Source organism: Natator depressus, chromosome 10, assembly GCF_965152275.1.
Source record: "Natator depressus isolate rNatDep1 chromosome 10, rNatDep2.hap1, whole genome shotgun sequence".
NCBI lineage: Eukaryota > Metazoa > Chordata > Testudines > Cheloniidae > Natator > Natator depressus.
In genome coordinates, this window is record NC_134243.1 from 82,110,382 (window position 1) to 82,126,106 (window position 15,725).

The 15,725-nt window shown below is 43.1% G+C and overlaps 1 protein-coding gene across 2 annotated transcripts in view; it reads right to left on the bottom strand.

Moving 5' to 3' along the window:
• Positions 1 to 8,425, bottom strand: part of GOLM2 (golgi membrane protein 2) — a 30,747-nt gene extending 22,322 nt beyond the window's left edge. Inside the window, exons 1-3 of one of the 2 annotated variants that reach the window (XM_074966666.1) lie at positions 8,020 to 8,425; positions 3,069 to 3,123; positions 1,101 to 1,203 (exon numbers count right to left, since the gene is read on the bottom strand). In XM_074966666.1, coding sequence (XP_074822767.1) covers positions 1,101 to 1,203; positions 3,069 to 3,123; positions 8,020 to 8,346 — 485 coding nt within the window. In that variant the 5' untranslated portion in view covers positions 8,347 to 8,425. The remainder of the gene's footprint in view (positions 1 to 1,100; positions 1,204 to 3,068; positions 3,124 to 8,019) is intronic. The other variant, XM_074966665.1, reaches the window with a different exon arrangement.
• Positions 8,426 to 15,725: the final 7,300 nt, after the last annotated feature.

The window sequence follows — 15,725 nt, forward strand, 5'->3', positions numbered from 1 at the left end:
CCTGTGCATGTATATTGGCTGAATAAACAGTTATGCTAAGTGACAGTTTTAATGTGTTCCATTCCATACAATGTTTATTTATGGGCACATAACTGAAACAAGTAAAGGGCTATCATCTCAAAATGGGAGAGTTGCTTGGCTTACTCCATTAGGCTTTCAGGAGTTAAACCCAGGGTGGTTATGTCTGCCTCCTTCTACTCTCTCTATTTTATCTCTTGTAAGGCTTGAGTTGACAGAGAGGAAGGTAGTATCTTATGTACTAGCCACAGCCAATTAATACTGATGACAAAAGAGCATGAGATTATCACAGCAGCTTCAAGAAGGAAAGGTGGAGCACATGAACAAATATGAAAGTAACAGACCCTTAAAGCTATTTTTAAAAATAGTTTTTAGGCCTAGAAGTGAACCAAGGATGGTCCACAAATTAAGGAGTTTGGGGATAACATGTGAAGAGGTAGTAGCCCTGCAAAGCTTTAAATTTTCTACTCTATGTATTTTGTCCTGAAAGCTTCCAATACACATATTTTAAACCAAACACATTATAAATTGTGCTTTCAGAAGTTTTAAGCCTTTTCTCAGTGTTACTGTGTCTCACCCTTCCCTACAATATGTGGGGGGAAATAATTGCTTCCTAAAATTTGATTTTTCTTCTAAATTTATAGCCGACATTTCAAGTTAATTTCAGCCTAAGCATAGTATTTTTACCTCAATTCCAATCTAATAAAGTGGTCATGAAGACCTTGATAAGCACACCCGTAACACTTCAATTACCCACAGTTTGATTAAATATAACTGTTCTTCTATTGTCTCAAATCACATTGTCTCAAGTACGATTTAAGTCAAACTGAATAAAAAGCACAATTCTGGGAAGTCACATTTCTCTAGAGACTTTCCCACTCCCAACAAAACACAAAACACCAGAAAATAAAGGTTTACATTAGAAATCCTGACAGCTTCTTTGATTTGTCAGCTATCTATTGGTTAAGGTCTATTTGAGGAATAAAGATCTATTTGACTAGTTTGTGATTTAACGGGAGTTCACATTTATGGGAACGGTACACAAATCTATGGTTAATACAAAACACTGAAAAGCATCATACCTCTCATACTCCAGCCTCCTCCCAAGACGAGTATTGTTCTTCTTGTACTCATGAAGCTGGTCCTCTTGACGAATGAATTCTTGGCGTAATTCTGCTAGTTGTTCTAGGCCAAATTTCACAAATTAACATGAGTAGAAAAATGCCCCCCTTTAATACCTTTTACCATTGATGCTTCTTAGATGAAAAATGCTCATTTTCAAATCTTTCTGATCTCTACCGTATTTATTGATTCCCTGCCCCCAAGGAATCTTTAAAAAATATTGCATAGCCACACAGCATGCCAAATAAGTTATTATTGTGTATGAATTGATTTCTAGTTTACATTTATTTTGAAGCTAAGAGTACTACTTGTGATAAGATACTTTCAGGATAAGAATATATGGTAAAAATTTAACTCTTCATTCCAAAGGGCTATATGATGCACCTACTTGTCAGAAATAATTTCATGTTAATCTCCTTATATATTATATTCTCTCCTAATGTATCGTCTTATTTTGAAAAATATAGCAATATAAATGGAACCCTCTCTCTCGCTACAGGGTCAGCCATTTACACTATAGAATCATCATCCTTAGTATGCAGCAGGACATTCTGTGCTTCTTTTACTCCAAGAAATTTTTTAAAAGAATACATGTCATACTTTTACACCTATCTACATTAACATTTAACATACACTTTAGTTTTCAAAACAGCTACTTTAGAAGTTTCACCTCCCTGCTGCTTTGGGTGCAAATGTGAGATCTAAAATGCCTACTCATATTTATTGGTATTAATTACTTGTAATTGCTTTAAACAGAAAACCAAGATACTAAGCAAGTTAGGAGTCAACACTACTAGGGCCCTACCAAATTCAGGTCCACTTTGACCAATTTCATGGCCAGAGGGTTTTAAAATTGGTCAATTTCACAATTTCACCTGTTAACATCTGAAATTTCACAATGTTGTAACCGTGAGGGTCCCAACCCAAAAGGTACCCGGAAAGTGGGTCTGATCTCCCCTCTGCTCTCACCCTCCCCCGCAGCTGCCAGGCAAGGGAAGGACAAGTCCTGTCTTTCCCAAGCCCAGCAGGGACACAGCTAGGAGCTCCCTGATTGGGGCGCTTCCAGGAGTAGGGGGATACTGGACCCACCTTCACAAATCTCCTCCAGCTGCAGGAACCTCAGAGGTTGGAGGTTCCTGCATACCCGGCCCCACACCACTCCCGAAAGGTGGCAACGTGCCCCTGCAGCTCCATGCACTGCCCCTCTCTGCAAGCACCGCCTCCACAGCTCCCATTGGCCACGGCTCCTCGTTCCCAGCCAATGGGAGCTGCAGGGGCAATGCTTGCAGAGAAGGGCAGCATGCAGAGGGAGACCCCGCCCTGGCCGCTTCCGGGAGCGGTATGGGGCCAGGGCAGCTGGGGAGCCTACCTTAGCAGCAGCTCCGCTCTGGGATCGACCGGGAGATACTCTAGGATCAACCAGTCAATCGCAATCGACCGGTTGGTGACCACTGTCGTAAATGGATTTTCTGGTCCTTTTTTTATTTCTATAATTTTCTATGTTATGCAGGAGTCAGACTCTCTCTCCCGTCACTCCTTCAGTCATAATTTTTACATCAATAGACAAATTACTTAATACAAATTTGATATTACTGGTACCTAGAATATTACATTACATTTCACCTTGAAAATGATTTTGGGTATTTTAGAAAAGTTTTTGGTAGAATGTATCCTCTCCCTCCACTGCATAACATGAAAAGGGTGATATGGAAATCCATCCAGCCCTTATTATCTAAGCCAGATAAAGAATTACGTTTTATAAAACTTCCGCAGCTGAAAGACCCAAGCTGCCACTTGTTAATACTCCAGCCTCAGACATACTCTAGATTCTTCTTTCAGCATGCATTCCTCAATACCTAGGGAATTCTAAAAGATTTTAGTGTTCGTATGCTATTCTCAAACAAATGTGCAAGTAGTAAGTTCCTTACCTTTTAAACGATGTATGTCTGCCATTTGATATGATATGTTGTTCTGTAGTTTGATCTGCAAAGAAAGAAGTTTAAAGATGTAAATATATATTTACACCTAAATAAGCCAGAAGCATTTGAACACATTTTGATCTCACAATTAAGTAAAAGTGTCATTTTACAAACTTGTGTGAACCGCTTTCAGAAATCACAGATGGAAGGTACTGCAAGTAAAATCAATCATACATTTCCCTTACAAGTTAAGTCCCTAAGTTTTGCTGAGACAGGTTTAGCTAAACCCACCTTTAATAGAAATATTTTCTGAAAACTAACAAAGTAGATATATTTATCTTTAAATCTATCATTTGTAACATTAAGATTGCATTGTGGTACTGCATGAAAAACTGAACATACGAGTCACGATTTCACTGTCCAAGCCTAAGTGCTGCAAAGTAAACAGTATTAATAGTGAAAAATCATTTACAAATGTTTCAGTTGTACTAAAGTGAAAAGCAATGGCAAAACAACTAAGAATATTTGCTTTAAACAATACTTTTAATATGAAAGCATGTCTTTAAGAGATCTGCCTCAGCTCTGATGGAGCCAGATTTCTATGAAGGATTTTTTGATTAGATATTTTTATTATGTAAAAGCACTAACAATTACAACCAATGAGAACACATGCAAAGGTAAGTGTAAATATAAAGCCATTATCATGCCAAAATACCTTATATTTCTTTATTTTTTCAAACAACGAATCAACCAAAGCAAAGACAAAAAATGTTAGAAGTGAGGGAACAACGTCTCGAACCAACGAAACACCATGCAGAGACAAGGAATTATGTCAGAAACTGACCCCTGCACAATTAGTTTTTGAAAGAAACTTGTCTCTGTTGGGGTCATAAGTATTCCCCAGTAGGGCTGCTAGACTATTAGGTTTAAACTAAACATTAGAATTCAATTATCTTCCTTTTTAAAAAGTAGCCACAATTTATTTATAAAAAGAAAAGGAGTACTTGTGGCACCTTAGAGACTAACAAATTGAGCTGTAGCTCACGAAAGCTTATGCTCAAATAAATTGGTTAGTCTCTAAGGTGCCACAAGTCCTCCTTTTCTTTTTGCAAATACAGACTAACACGGCTGCTACTCTGAAACCAAATTTATTTATAGTTACTTTTAAAATTGTACAATATGGACATATCCCTTTTTTCCCCAAAGCAAAGGGGTATTAGATATTTCAATCCCCACCTACTTTCTGAAGTTTTAATATCTTTGAGTCAGACATTTGGAATACCTGTTTTTTGTTTTGTTTTTTTTTTAAAGCTACATCTTCTCTCAGGTTGGAATAAATGGAAGTGCTATGAAAAGTAGGTACTTTATATAATACCTCTCTCTATAGAGCTGCTATCTTAAAAATAATAAATGCAGCTAAATAACCATAAACTTTCAATTGTTAACATTCATCTCTTTTTAATTAAGTACAGGTGAAAAAAAACACCCTAAAACCACAGGGAAGTATTCATAAGCCTTTTCAAGTGGGAAAATAGATTTAGTCCTCGCTGCAGAAGACAGACTTAAAAAAAACCCCAAAAAAACCAGTTCTCTGTTATAAGCAAGTCTTATAATTTAACTCAATCACTACCAGTTTACCATGGAGTGCTCCCAGTACAGTTTTATAGTTGCCAGTTATAACAATGTACTAATGAAGAGTTCTTTATTCTACCACAGATTCTGTGTAAGTCAGTTGTAATACTGTATCTCTAGCTGAATATGTGTATTCAGGATGACTACATTTAGGTAAAATTCAAGCAGCAGACTTAGGGTTATGATCTGAAGTAGTACAAAAGAGCATAAGCTTTCGTGAGCTACAGCTCACTTCATCGGATGCATGTAGTGCATGTAGCTTATGCTCAGATAAATTTGTTAGTCTCTAAGGTGCCATAAGTCCTCCTTTTCTTTTTGCAAATACAGACTAACACGGCTGCTACTCTGAAACCTGTTAAATATGCTTAATACCGTACATGCTGTTAAACATTTGGCTTTTAAAATCCATGCAGTAAGAGTAAAAAAGTAATAAGCCAAGCATTTTAGAATATAAGACAGTCTCTTAGTTAGTGTCATAGCAATATTTAGAGAGAGCTGGCCAAGAAGTAGGATGAATTTGATAAAGTTCACATAAAAACACCCCACCACTTGATTTCACTGAAATAGTGATGAAAAACTCAACAAAAAAATTGGAGTTTTGTAAGTTACAGTTGGCTGAAATTTTCCAATCACTAAAAAAACCAAACCAAAACAAAAAAACCCAAAAAAACCACACCACTATCCTGGTACTGTACAATGTAGTTTTCCAACTGCCTTACGGGTCACAATTTTCAATTAATTTTAGTATCCCTGTAGAACATACTTTTTAGTAATTAACCAAACACAAATAGCTGCGAAGTCAAATGCAGTAGTATGATTTTTTTTTTTTTTAAATTCTGTATCATTTGTTTTCCAGAGAGGTATATCAACTTCTAAAAATACATACTTAATCACACTGTCTATTTTCTAAGCACTCAAAAGTTAATTCTCAGCAAACACTGAATTATTGGAAAAACCTATCACCTCAGTGGCAAGATCTATATAGCTCATTCATTGCTGCAGTGGGAAATAACGACTTCACTACAGACAGACCAAAATATGCTGGGCTGCCATTTAAGAGGCAAAATTTGTGGTGCTCTCCCACCATATTTCCTGCTAATCGGAATAAGATGCATTTTTCATTTAGACATGGGATAACTGCTGTTTAAGTAGGACAGTTTTTAAAACCAACCTTGACAGTTCTTATTTCAGCAGGTTAGTCAAATTCCACTTACCAAACTACGCCATCACACTTCATATCATGCTATTTGATCATGATATTTTGTTGCAAAATTAATGAAGTGTGTGATGTGAATCAGAAAGAAAGGCATTCAAAAAAGCAGTAAAATTTGTCACACAATGGTATTTCCTTAAATTCTATGACAAGAATAGTAATTAGAAAAGTACAAACTGTTCAACCACAAGACCACGATCCCCAACTCCATTCAAACGACACTGCACTTACTACCATACATAGTGTTTCTTACAATATTCAATCACATCACTCATCTCAAACTATTACCATCACATCTTTAGTTTCTTACTATTAAAAAGAGCTGCTTGTTTAACACAGCCTGGCAAAGTTGTCATGAAAATGTACCCCACCAGCACAAAATCTATTCATGCACTCTTTTCCATGACAAACCAAATGGAAAAATATCATTTTGCATAGTTAGTTTAAAATATCCCTACAGAGTGGACTAGCACCAGCCATGACTGATTTTAGCCAGGAAATTATGAAAGAAAAAAAAAGGTATTTTTGATCTTTCAAAAAATCAAAATAAACTTTCTATACAGAGTTTTGCAAGATAAAGTGGTGAAGAAAAGTGCACAGGCAGGTACTATCTTGGTTTTTCAATGTGCTGTTTAAACGAGTCATGTTTCCATAACAGGTCACCCATTAAGCTAGACAGAACAGTAGTTCCCTAGCTTTAAAGCTTCGGATCTCTTTTTCATTAGTCAGAACAGATCAGATCAATGGAAGAAAACGAGTTCAAGAAAAAATGAGCTGACCTGCAGTATATTAACCCACTTCCAAGGTTATAGTCAAATAGCCAATATGCCACACTGAGTAAAGCCTCGAGTTTGTTTCTTGCACCCATTCCATCATCCTTCAGGAGCTGCAAAACGTTAGGATAACAAACTCACTAGCCCACATATCTATTCAGGGGACACCATCACAGGGCCTAATCACATCAGCCACACTATCAGAGGCTCGTTCACCTGCACATCTACCAATGTGATATATGCCATCATGTGCCAGCAATGCCCCTCTGCCATGTACATTGGTCAAACTAGACAGTCTCTTCGTAAAAGAATAAATGGACACAAATCAGATATCAAGAATTATAACATTCATAAACCAGTCGCAGAACACTTCTATCTCTCTGGTCATGCAATTACAGACATGAAAGTTGCGATATTACAACAGAAAAACTTCAAAACCAGACTCCAGCGAGAGACTGTTGAATAGGAATTCATTTGCAAATTGGATACAATTAACTTAGGCTTGAATAGAGGCTGGGAGTGGCTAAGTCATTATGCAAGATAACTTATTTCCCCTTGTTTTTTTCCTACCTACACACCCCCTCCCCCTTCCTCAGATGTTCTTGTTAAACCCTGGATTTATGCTGAAAATGGCCCACCTTGATTATCATACACATTGTAAGGAGAGGTTTCAGAGTAACAGCCGTGTTAGTCTGTATTCGTAAAAAGAAAAAAGAAAAGGAGTACTTGTGGCACCTTAGAGACTAACCAGTTTATTTGAGCATGAGCTTTCGTGAGCTACAGCTCACTTCATCGGATGCATATGCAATATGCTATGCATCCGATGAAGTGAGCTGTAGCTCACGAAAGCTCATTGTAAGGAGAGTGATCACTTTAGATAAGCTATTACCAGCAGGAGAGTGGGGTGGGGGGAAGAAAACCTTTTGTAGTGGTAAACACCCATTTTTTCATGGTTTGTATGTATAAGAACATCTTCTGTATTTTCCACAGTATGCATCCGATGAAGTGAGCTGCAGCTCGCGAAAGCTTATGCTCAAATAAATTGGTTAGTCTCTAAGGTGCCACAAGTCCTCCTTTTCTTTTTGCTAACACGGCTGCCACTCTGAAACCTGTCACTAGTCCTAGAAGAGGCAGCAATAGTAACGCCCAAACTCTGCGCCTGAGGTTTGTTATTTCTCTATATTGGGCACTGGAGAGGACTGAGAGTCGAAGGAAAGAAGACGAGACCCCCGACACCAGGGAGCACAGCACCGCAGGAAGTACAGAGGGACTCTCACTTCCAGGGGTACTTTTCACACCCACCCCCCAGCCCTGCCAGGACGTGGGCCCCGCCCCCCTGTACCTTGCTGTCCTCGCATCTGGTAGCCTGGCTGTCCTTGGCTTGCAGCTGGCCGCTCAGGTGCCGGCAGTCCGCCTCCTTCTGCTCCAGCTGCTTCTGCTGGGAGTCCACCCTGAGCATGAGGTCCGAGTTCCTCTTCTCCAGCCGCCCGCGGGCCACCTCGCCGCGCCTGGCCTGGCCCTGCAGCCCGGCCACCTCCTCCTGCAGCCGGGCCTGGCGGGACGCGGCGCTCCAGTAGTTGAAGGCGAGGATGGCGATCAGCACCAGCAGCGCCGCGAAGACCAAGGACGGGAGACGGCCGCCCCTCCTGTTGGCCCCGAACCCCACCATGGAGGAGGCCGGGGGGGGGCTTCGCCGCGCGCCGCCTCCGCCCACCGCTGAGGGGAGAAGCCGAGAACGGGGCCCGGGGAAGGCCCCTCAGGACCGGCGGGACTGGGGGAGGCCCCTCGGGGCACCGGGGGAGGGCAACGAGGGGGCCGCCGCAGAGGGTGGCGGGACAAGGGCAGCTGGCGGCGGCCGAGGGGACCCCGAGCGCCGTCCCGCCCCGCACGGGAGAACCGCTGCCGACCCCGCCCGCCTCCTCCCGCGCCGGTCCCGGGCCCCGGCCGGCGGCTCCAGGGCAGGCCCCGCCACTTCCGCGTTACCGCGTCTCGCGAGAAAGCGCCCCCCGCTCCCCGAGCTCTCGCGAGAGCCCCGCTGCCGCGAGCGGGGGGCGCGGCGGGGCTGCGGCGGCCTCTCTCGCTCCGCGGGGCCTGCCCCCCCCGCCGGGGGGAGCCGTGTCAGCCCCGACCCGCGGGAAGGCGGGGGAGGCCACGGGGCGCCTGAGAGGCGGGCACAGCGGCGGGGGCGCGCGCGCGCGCTCCCCTGGGCTGGAAGCCCGCGTGACGGGGACGGGTGTCGAGGCGTGAGGGGAGCGGGGAGAGAAGTTGGGGGGGGGGGGGGGGGGATTAAGGTTTTGTAGTGACCCAGCCGCTCCCAGTCTTTATTCAGGCCCAGTCTGATGGTGTCTAGTTGGCACATCAATTCCAGGGCTGCAGCTTCTGTTTCTGACATTTTTTGGGGGGTGGCAGAATTGCCACGTTGAGGTCTGTGGTTGAGAGCTCCTGGCGTGAGAGACGAGCCGTTGCCTTGGGTCAAAACCTGTCTTGGAGACGAAGCGAAGAGCAGGGTGCCCTGGTCCGGTCTCGTCCTGGCCCGAGACGGGCAGCCGGGTGCCTGCAGGTTCCCTCACAACACGCTGCTGGGTGACCTTCCAGCGCAGCCGCCAGCTCTTCCTGGTGGCCCTGCTGACATTTTCCCCTAAAATCCTTAATTAACCTCAGGAAAAACAAATATAGATGCACATACGCGCGTCCAAATCATTGTAAATTTATATCATTGTAAATTTATTTCAGAGTAACAGAAGTGAGCTGTAGCTCACGAAAGCTTATGCTCAAATAAATTGGTTAGTCTCTAAGGTGCCACAAGTACTCCTTTTCTTTTTGTAAATTTATTGAATCTTTTTGCAGACTCCATAATAAAGATAATGTAGAGTTGTCTCTCTTCTTTACAGGACCTAAACAGAACAGAAACACAAATAAGGTGCTCTGCGGGTTCTTTGTCTTTTTTGTTGTTGCTTCTTTTCCTTTTTTGGGTTGCTTTTTTAAAAAGACTTGCGAGCTAGTAAGTCTGCTGCTGTGAAAAGTGATATTAACAAACATACAAATTTCACAGTAACGGCCATGTTAGTCTGTATTCGCAAAAAGAAAAGGAGGACTTGTGGCACCTTAGAGACTAACCAATTTATGTGAACATAAGCTTTCGTGAGCTACAGCTTACTTCAACTGAATGCATCCGATGAAGTGAGCTGTAGCTCACGAAAACTTATGCTCAAATAAATTGGTTAGTCTCTAAGGTGCCAAACATACGAATATCACTTTTCACAGCAGCAGACTTACTCAGTCCTGGCAAGCCTGGTGACAAATTAAGCCCTGGATGGGGAGGTGGGTAGGGGGGAAGGGGAATGCATGACAGGCTGGCAGAGGCAGCAGGGGGTGAGCCCCATGATCAGAGACTTCTGCCTGCCACTCCAGAGCTGGAGCCCAACCCTACATCCCCAGGAAGGTGGTGAACTCACTAGTTGCCTCCTCCTCCAGTATTTGTGTCTCCAGAGAGAGGCAGGGTCCAATCCCTGCTGGTGGCCCTTGTGGAGGGACCACTGCTTCCCTTTCTCCCCCAGTCACTGCCCAGGAGTCTGTGGCTGCAAGAAAAGCCTCTGGTGGCCATATTTGAGAAACGCTGTCTTAATGGGCCCAGTGGTGTTTAATATATTAAAGATCATAAAAGGGGGGTGAGTAGTGAGGTAGCAAAGTTTGTAGATGGCACAAACTTATTTAGATTATTAAGGACCAGAGGAGATTTTGAGGAATTTCAGAGGGATCCAACCACACCAGGTGAACAGGCAATGTGATGGGAAGTAAAATTTACATTAGAGGGAAAATTTAAATCAGTCATGCACATAATGAATTTCTTAATTAATTGTAACAACTCAGGACATGGGATTGTAGACAACTCACTGAAGACTTCAGCTCAGAGTGCAGCTGGAGTCAAAAAAGCAAACAAGATGACTTGTACTCCATGCTACAGAGGAAGGTGAAAACTCCCCAAGATCTCTGCCAATCTGACGTGGGGGAAGATTCCTTCCCGACCCCAAATGTGATTAGTTTGATCTGGAGCACATGGGTGAGACCCACTGGCCGGAAATCTGGGAAAGAATTTTCTCTGGTAACTCAGAGCTCTCCCCATCTAGTGTCCCATTGCCAGCTGTTGGAGAGATTTGCTAATAGCAGTTGCGCATGGGCTGTATGCTTTTGTATGCAGTCTCATTATGCCATTCCCTCCATAAATTTATTAAGCTCTGTTTTAAAACAGGTTAGGTTTTTTGTCCCACTGCTCCCCTTGGAAGGCTGTTCCAGAACTTTACTTTGCTGATGGTTAGAAACCTTTGTCTAATTCCAAACCTAAACTTATTGACGTCCAGTTTATATCCATTTGCTCATGTGCCAACATTAGTCTTTAACTTAAAAAACTCCTCTCCCTCCCTGGTGTTTATCCCTCTGACATATTTATAGAGGGCAATCATATCTCCCCTCTGCCTTTGTTTGGTTAGGTTAAACAAGCCAAGCTTAAGTCTCCTCATGTAAGGCAGGTTCTCCATTCCTCTGATGATCCTAGTACACCTTCTCCAGCACCTGCTCCAGTTTGAATTCATCTTTCTTAACCATGGGAGACCAGAATTGCACACAGTACTCCGGATGAGATCTCACCAGTGCCTTATATAATGGTAATAACACTTTCCTGTCTGTACTGGAAATACCTCACCAGATGCATTCTAGGATTGCATTAGCTTTTTTTCACAGCTAGATCACATTGGTGGCTCATAGTCATCTGGCGATCAACCAATACACTCAGGTCTTTCTCCTCCTCTGTTGCTTCCAACTGATATGTTTCCAACTTGTAGCAAAAATTGTTGTTGCTGGTCCATAAGTGCATGACCTTGGATGCATAAGTGCATCCGAGAGTGCTGAAGGAATTGGCGGCTGTGATTGCAGAGCCCTTGGCCACTATCTTTGAAAACTCGTGGCGAATGGGGGAAGTCCCGGATGACTGGAAAAAGGCTAATGTAGTGCCAATCTTTAAAAAAGGGAAGAAGGAGGATCCTGGGAACTACAGGCCAGTCAGCCTCACCTCAGTCCCTGGAAAAATCATGGAGCAGGTCCTCAAAGAATCAATCCTGAAGCACTTACATGAGAGGAAAGTGATCAGGAACAGTCAGCATGGGTTCACCAAGGGAAGGTCATGCCTGACTAATCTAATCGCCTTTTATGATGAGATTACTGGTTCTGTGGATGAAGGGAAAGCAGTGGATGTATTGTTTCTTGACTTTAGCAAAGCTTTTGACACGGTCTCCCACAGTATTCTTGTCAGCAAGTTAAGGAAGTATGGGCTAGATGAATGCACTATAAGGTGGGTAGAAAGCTGGCTAGATTGTCGGGCTCAACGGGTAGTGATCAATGGCTCCATGTCTAGTTGGCAGGCGGTGTCAAGTGGTGTGCCCCAGGGGTCGGTCCTGGGGCCGGTTTTGTTCAATATCTTCATAAATGATCTGGAGGATGGTGTGGATTGCACTCTCAGCAAATTTGCGGATGATACTAAACTGGGAGGAGTGGTAGATACGCTGGAGGGGAGGGATAGGATACAGAAGGACCTAGACAAATTGGAGGATTGGGCCAAAAGAAATCTGATGAGGTTCAATAAGGATAAGTGCAGGGTCCTGCACTTAGGATGGAAGAATCCAATGCACCGCTACAGACTAGGGACCGAATGGCTAGGCAGCAGTTCTGCAGAAAAGGACCTAGGGGTGACAGTGGATGAGAAGCTGGATATGAGTCAACAGTGTGCCCTTGTTGCCAAGAAGGCCAATGGCATTTTGGGATGTATAAGTAGGGGCATAGCGAGCAGATCGAGGGACGTGATCGTTCCCCTCTATTCGACACTGGTGAGGCCTCATCTGGAGTACTGTGTCCAGTTTTGGGCCCCACACTACAAGAAGGATGTGGATAAATTGGAGAGAGTCCAGCGAAGGGCAACAAAAATGATTAGGGGTCTAGAGCACATGACTTATGAGGAGAGGCTGAGGGAGCTGGGATTGTTTAGTCTGCAGAAGAGAAGAATGAGGGGGGATTTGATAGCTGCTTTCAACTACCTGAAAGGGGGTTCCAAAGAGGATGGCTCTAGACTGTTCTCAATGGTAGCAGATGACAGAACGAGGAGTAATGGTCTCAAGTTGCAATGGGGGAGGTTTAGATTGGATATTAGGAAAAACTTTTTCACTAAGAGGGTGGTGAAACACTGGAATGCGTTACCTAGGGAGGTGGTAGAATCTCCTTCCTTAGAGGTTTTTAAGGTCAGGCTTGACAAAGCCCTGGCTGGGATGATTTAACTGGGAATTGGTCCTGCTTCGAGCAGGGGGTTGGACTAGATGACCTTCTGGGGTCCCTTCCAACCCTGATATTCTATGATTCTATGACCTTGCACTTTACACTATTAAATTTCATCCCATTTCTATTACTCCAGTTTTCAAGGTCATCCAAATCTTCTTGTATGATATTCTGGTCCTCCTCCTTACTGACAATATCTCCCAGTTTTGTGTTAGCCACATATTTTATTAGCAGACTCCCAACATCTTTAATAAAATCATTTTGTGCCAACATCATTAATAAAAATGTTAAATAAGATTGGCCCCAAGACCGATCCTTGAGGAACTCCAATAGTAACCTCCATTCAGCCTGATAGTGCGCCTTCCAGCATGACTGACTGTAGTCTGCCCTTTAACCAGTTCCTTACCTTCCTTTTGATTCTTGTATTAATCCCCATCTTGTCCAATTTAAGTGAAAATTTCCCATGTGGAATTGTATCAAATGCCTTACTGAAATCCAGGTAGATTAGATCTACTGCATTTCCTTTGTCTAGAAAATGATTTCCTTCTCAAAGAAAGAGGTCAGGTAGGTCTGGCATGATTTACCTTATGTAAATCATGTTGTATTTATCCCAATTACCATTTACTTCTATGTCCTTAACTACCCTTTCTTTCAAAATTTGTTCTAAGAATTTGCATATAATTGAGGTCAAACTACCTGGCCTGTAGTTTCCTGGATCAGTTCCCTCCCCGGCCCCCCGTTTCTTATATATAGGTACTATATTTGAAATTCTCCAGTCATAAGGTAGAATCCCCGAGTTTACAGATTCATTAAAAATCTTTGCTATTAGGTTTGCAATTTCTTGTGCCGGTTCCTTTAATAATCTTGGGGTGCAGATTAGCTCCCCCACCCCAGTTTGGTCCCATTAACTGTTTGAGTTTGGTTTCACCTTGGATACAGTAATTTCTACTTCTGTATCCTTGTTCCCATTGGCCACCATGCCTCTGCACCCAAAATCCTCATTACCCTTTTTAAAAACTGAGGCAAAATATTTGTTTACATGTTGGGCCGTGCCTAGATTATCTTCAATCTCGACCCCATCCTCAGTGTTTAGCAGTCCCACTTCTTCTTTCCTTGTTTTCTTTTTATTTATATGGCTAAAAACCCTTTTATTATTGGTTTTGAGTTCCTTTGCAAGGTCCAACTCGGCTTGTTTTTTGGCAGTTCTCACTTTTCACCTGTGCTTTCTGACCTCCAAGAGTAGCTTCCATTCCTTGTAGGTTTTCTTTTAATCATAGAATCATAGACGATAAGGGTTGGAAGAGACATCAGGAGGCCATCTAGTCTAACCCCGTGCTCAACGCAGGACCAACCCCAACTAAATCATCCCAGCCAGGGGTTTGTCAAGCTGGGCCTTAAAAACTTCTAAGGATGGAGATTCTACCACCTCCCTAGGTAACCCATTCCAGTGCTTCACCACCCTCCTAGTGAAATAGTGTTTCCTAATATTCAACCTAGACCTCCCCCACTGCAACTTAAGACCATTGCTCTTTGTTCTGTCATCTGCCACCACTGAGAACAGCCAAGCTCCATCCTCTCTGGAACCCCCCTTCAGGTAGTTGAAGGCTGCTATCAGATCCCCACCTCACTCTTCTCTTCTGTAGACTAAATAAGCCCAGTTCCCTCAGCCTCTCCTCATAAATCATATACCCCAGCCCCCTAATCATTTATGTTGCCCTCCTCTTGACTCTCTCCAATTTGTCCATATCCTTTCTGTAGTGTGGGGCCCAAAACTGGATGCAGTACTCCAGATGTGGCCTCACCAGTGCCGAACAGAGGGGAATTAATAACTTGTTTGAAATGTTTGCTCTTCCAGTTTGGTCTGCAATCCTTCCCTATGATTTTTTTCCTGTTGTTTGAGATACAGGCAACAAGATGCAGGCTTCAGATAGTTTCTGCAACTTTGACAAACTAATTCCAAGATTCTTCCACATTCAGATCCTTGAGTTCTTCAATTCTTACGGATATACCAGGCTGCTTGCACTCCTTAACATTCAACACCTTAACAAAGTAATTGTAAACTTGTCTGACAATTCTTTCTGCATTTGGAAAGTTTATCGAAGCTCATTATCAACAACAAATTACTTGAATTACACAGCATGACCAGGGTTTACTAGTAACATCTGTCTTGGAAGAGATTTCATGTCTTTTAAGGGTAAAAGCAATCTGTCTTGTCAAAAGCCAGAGTGGCTCCCAGTCCTCTGCAACTTTCAAAATGCTCATTACTGTTTGTCCCAATCTGGGGAAGGGGGTGCCTGACTACTCCTGGGGTGGGGGAGCATAGAGGAAAGGACAGCATCTGTGTGTTTATAAAGAAAGCTGCAGGACCTCAAATCTTCTCCCTACACATACATACTCTTTAAATGTACTGTTACATCTGCAGGTACAGCAGCAGCTGAGTCTTTCAAAGCCCCTTCTGCCTTTTCTCCCTGCTCCCTTTACTGCCCCTAAAGTAACCAGTTGGGGGAGCCATTCACATGGACAAAGCTCTTACAAGCCACCTTGCTCGAGCCCAAGCTTCTCAGTTCATTCTTGGGTGGCAGTAACAGATGCATTCCACACCCATTAACCTGCCACTTTCCAGCAAGTGCGGGGAATGTGGGAGCAGGAATTAAAGCTATAGGAGTAGGGACCACTGGGAAGAGGAACATACACACAAATGCTTGTAAAAGAGCAAAGTGAAGAAGGGAG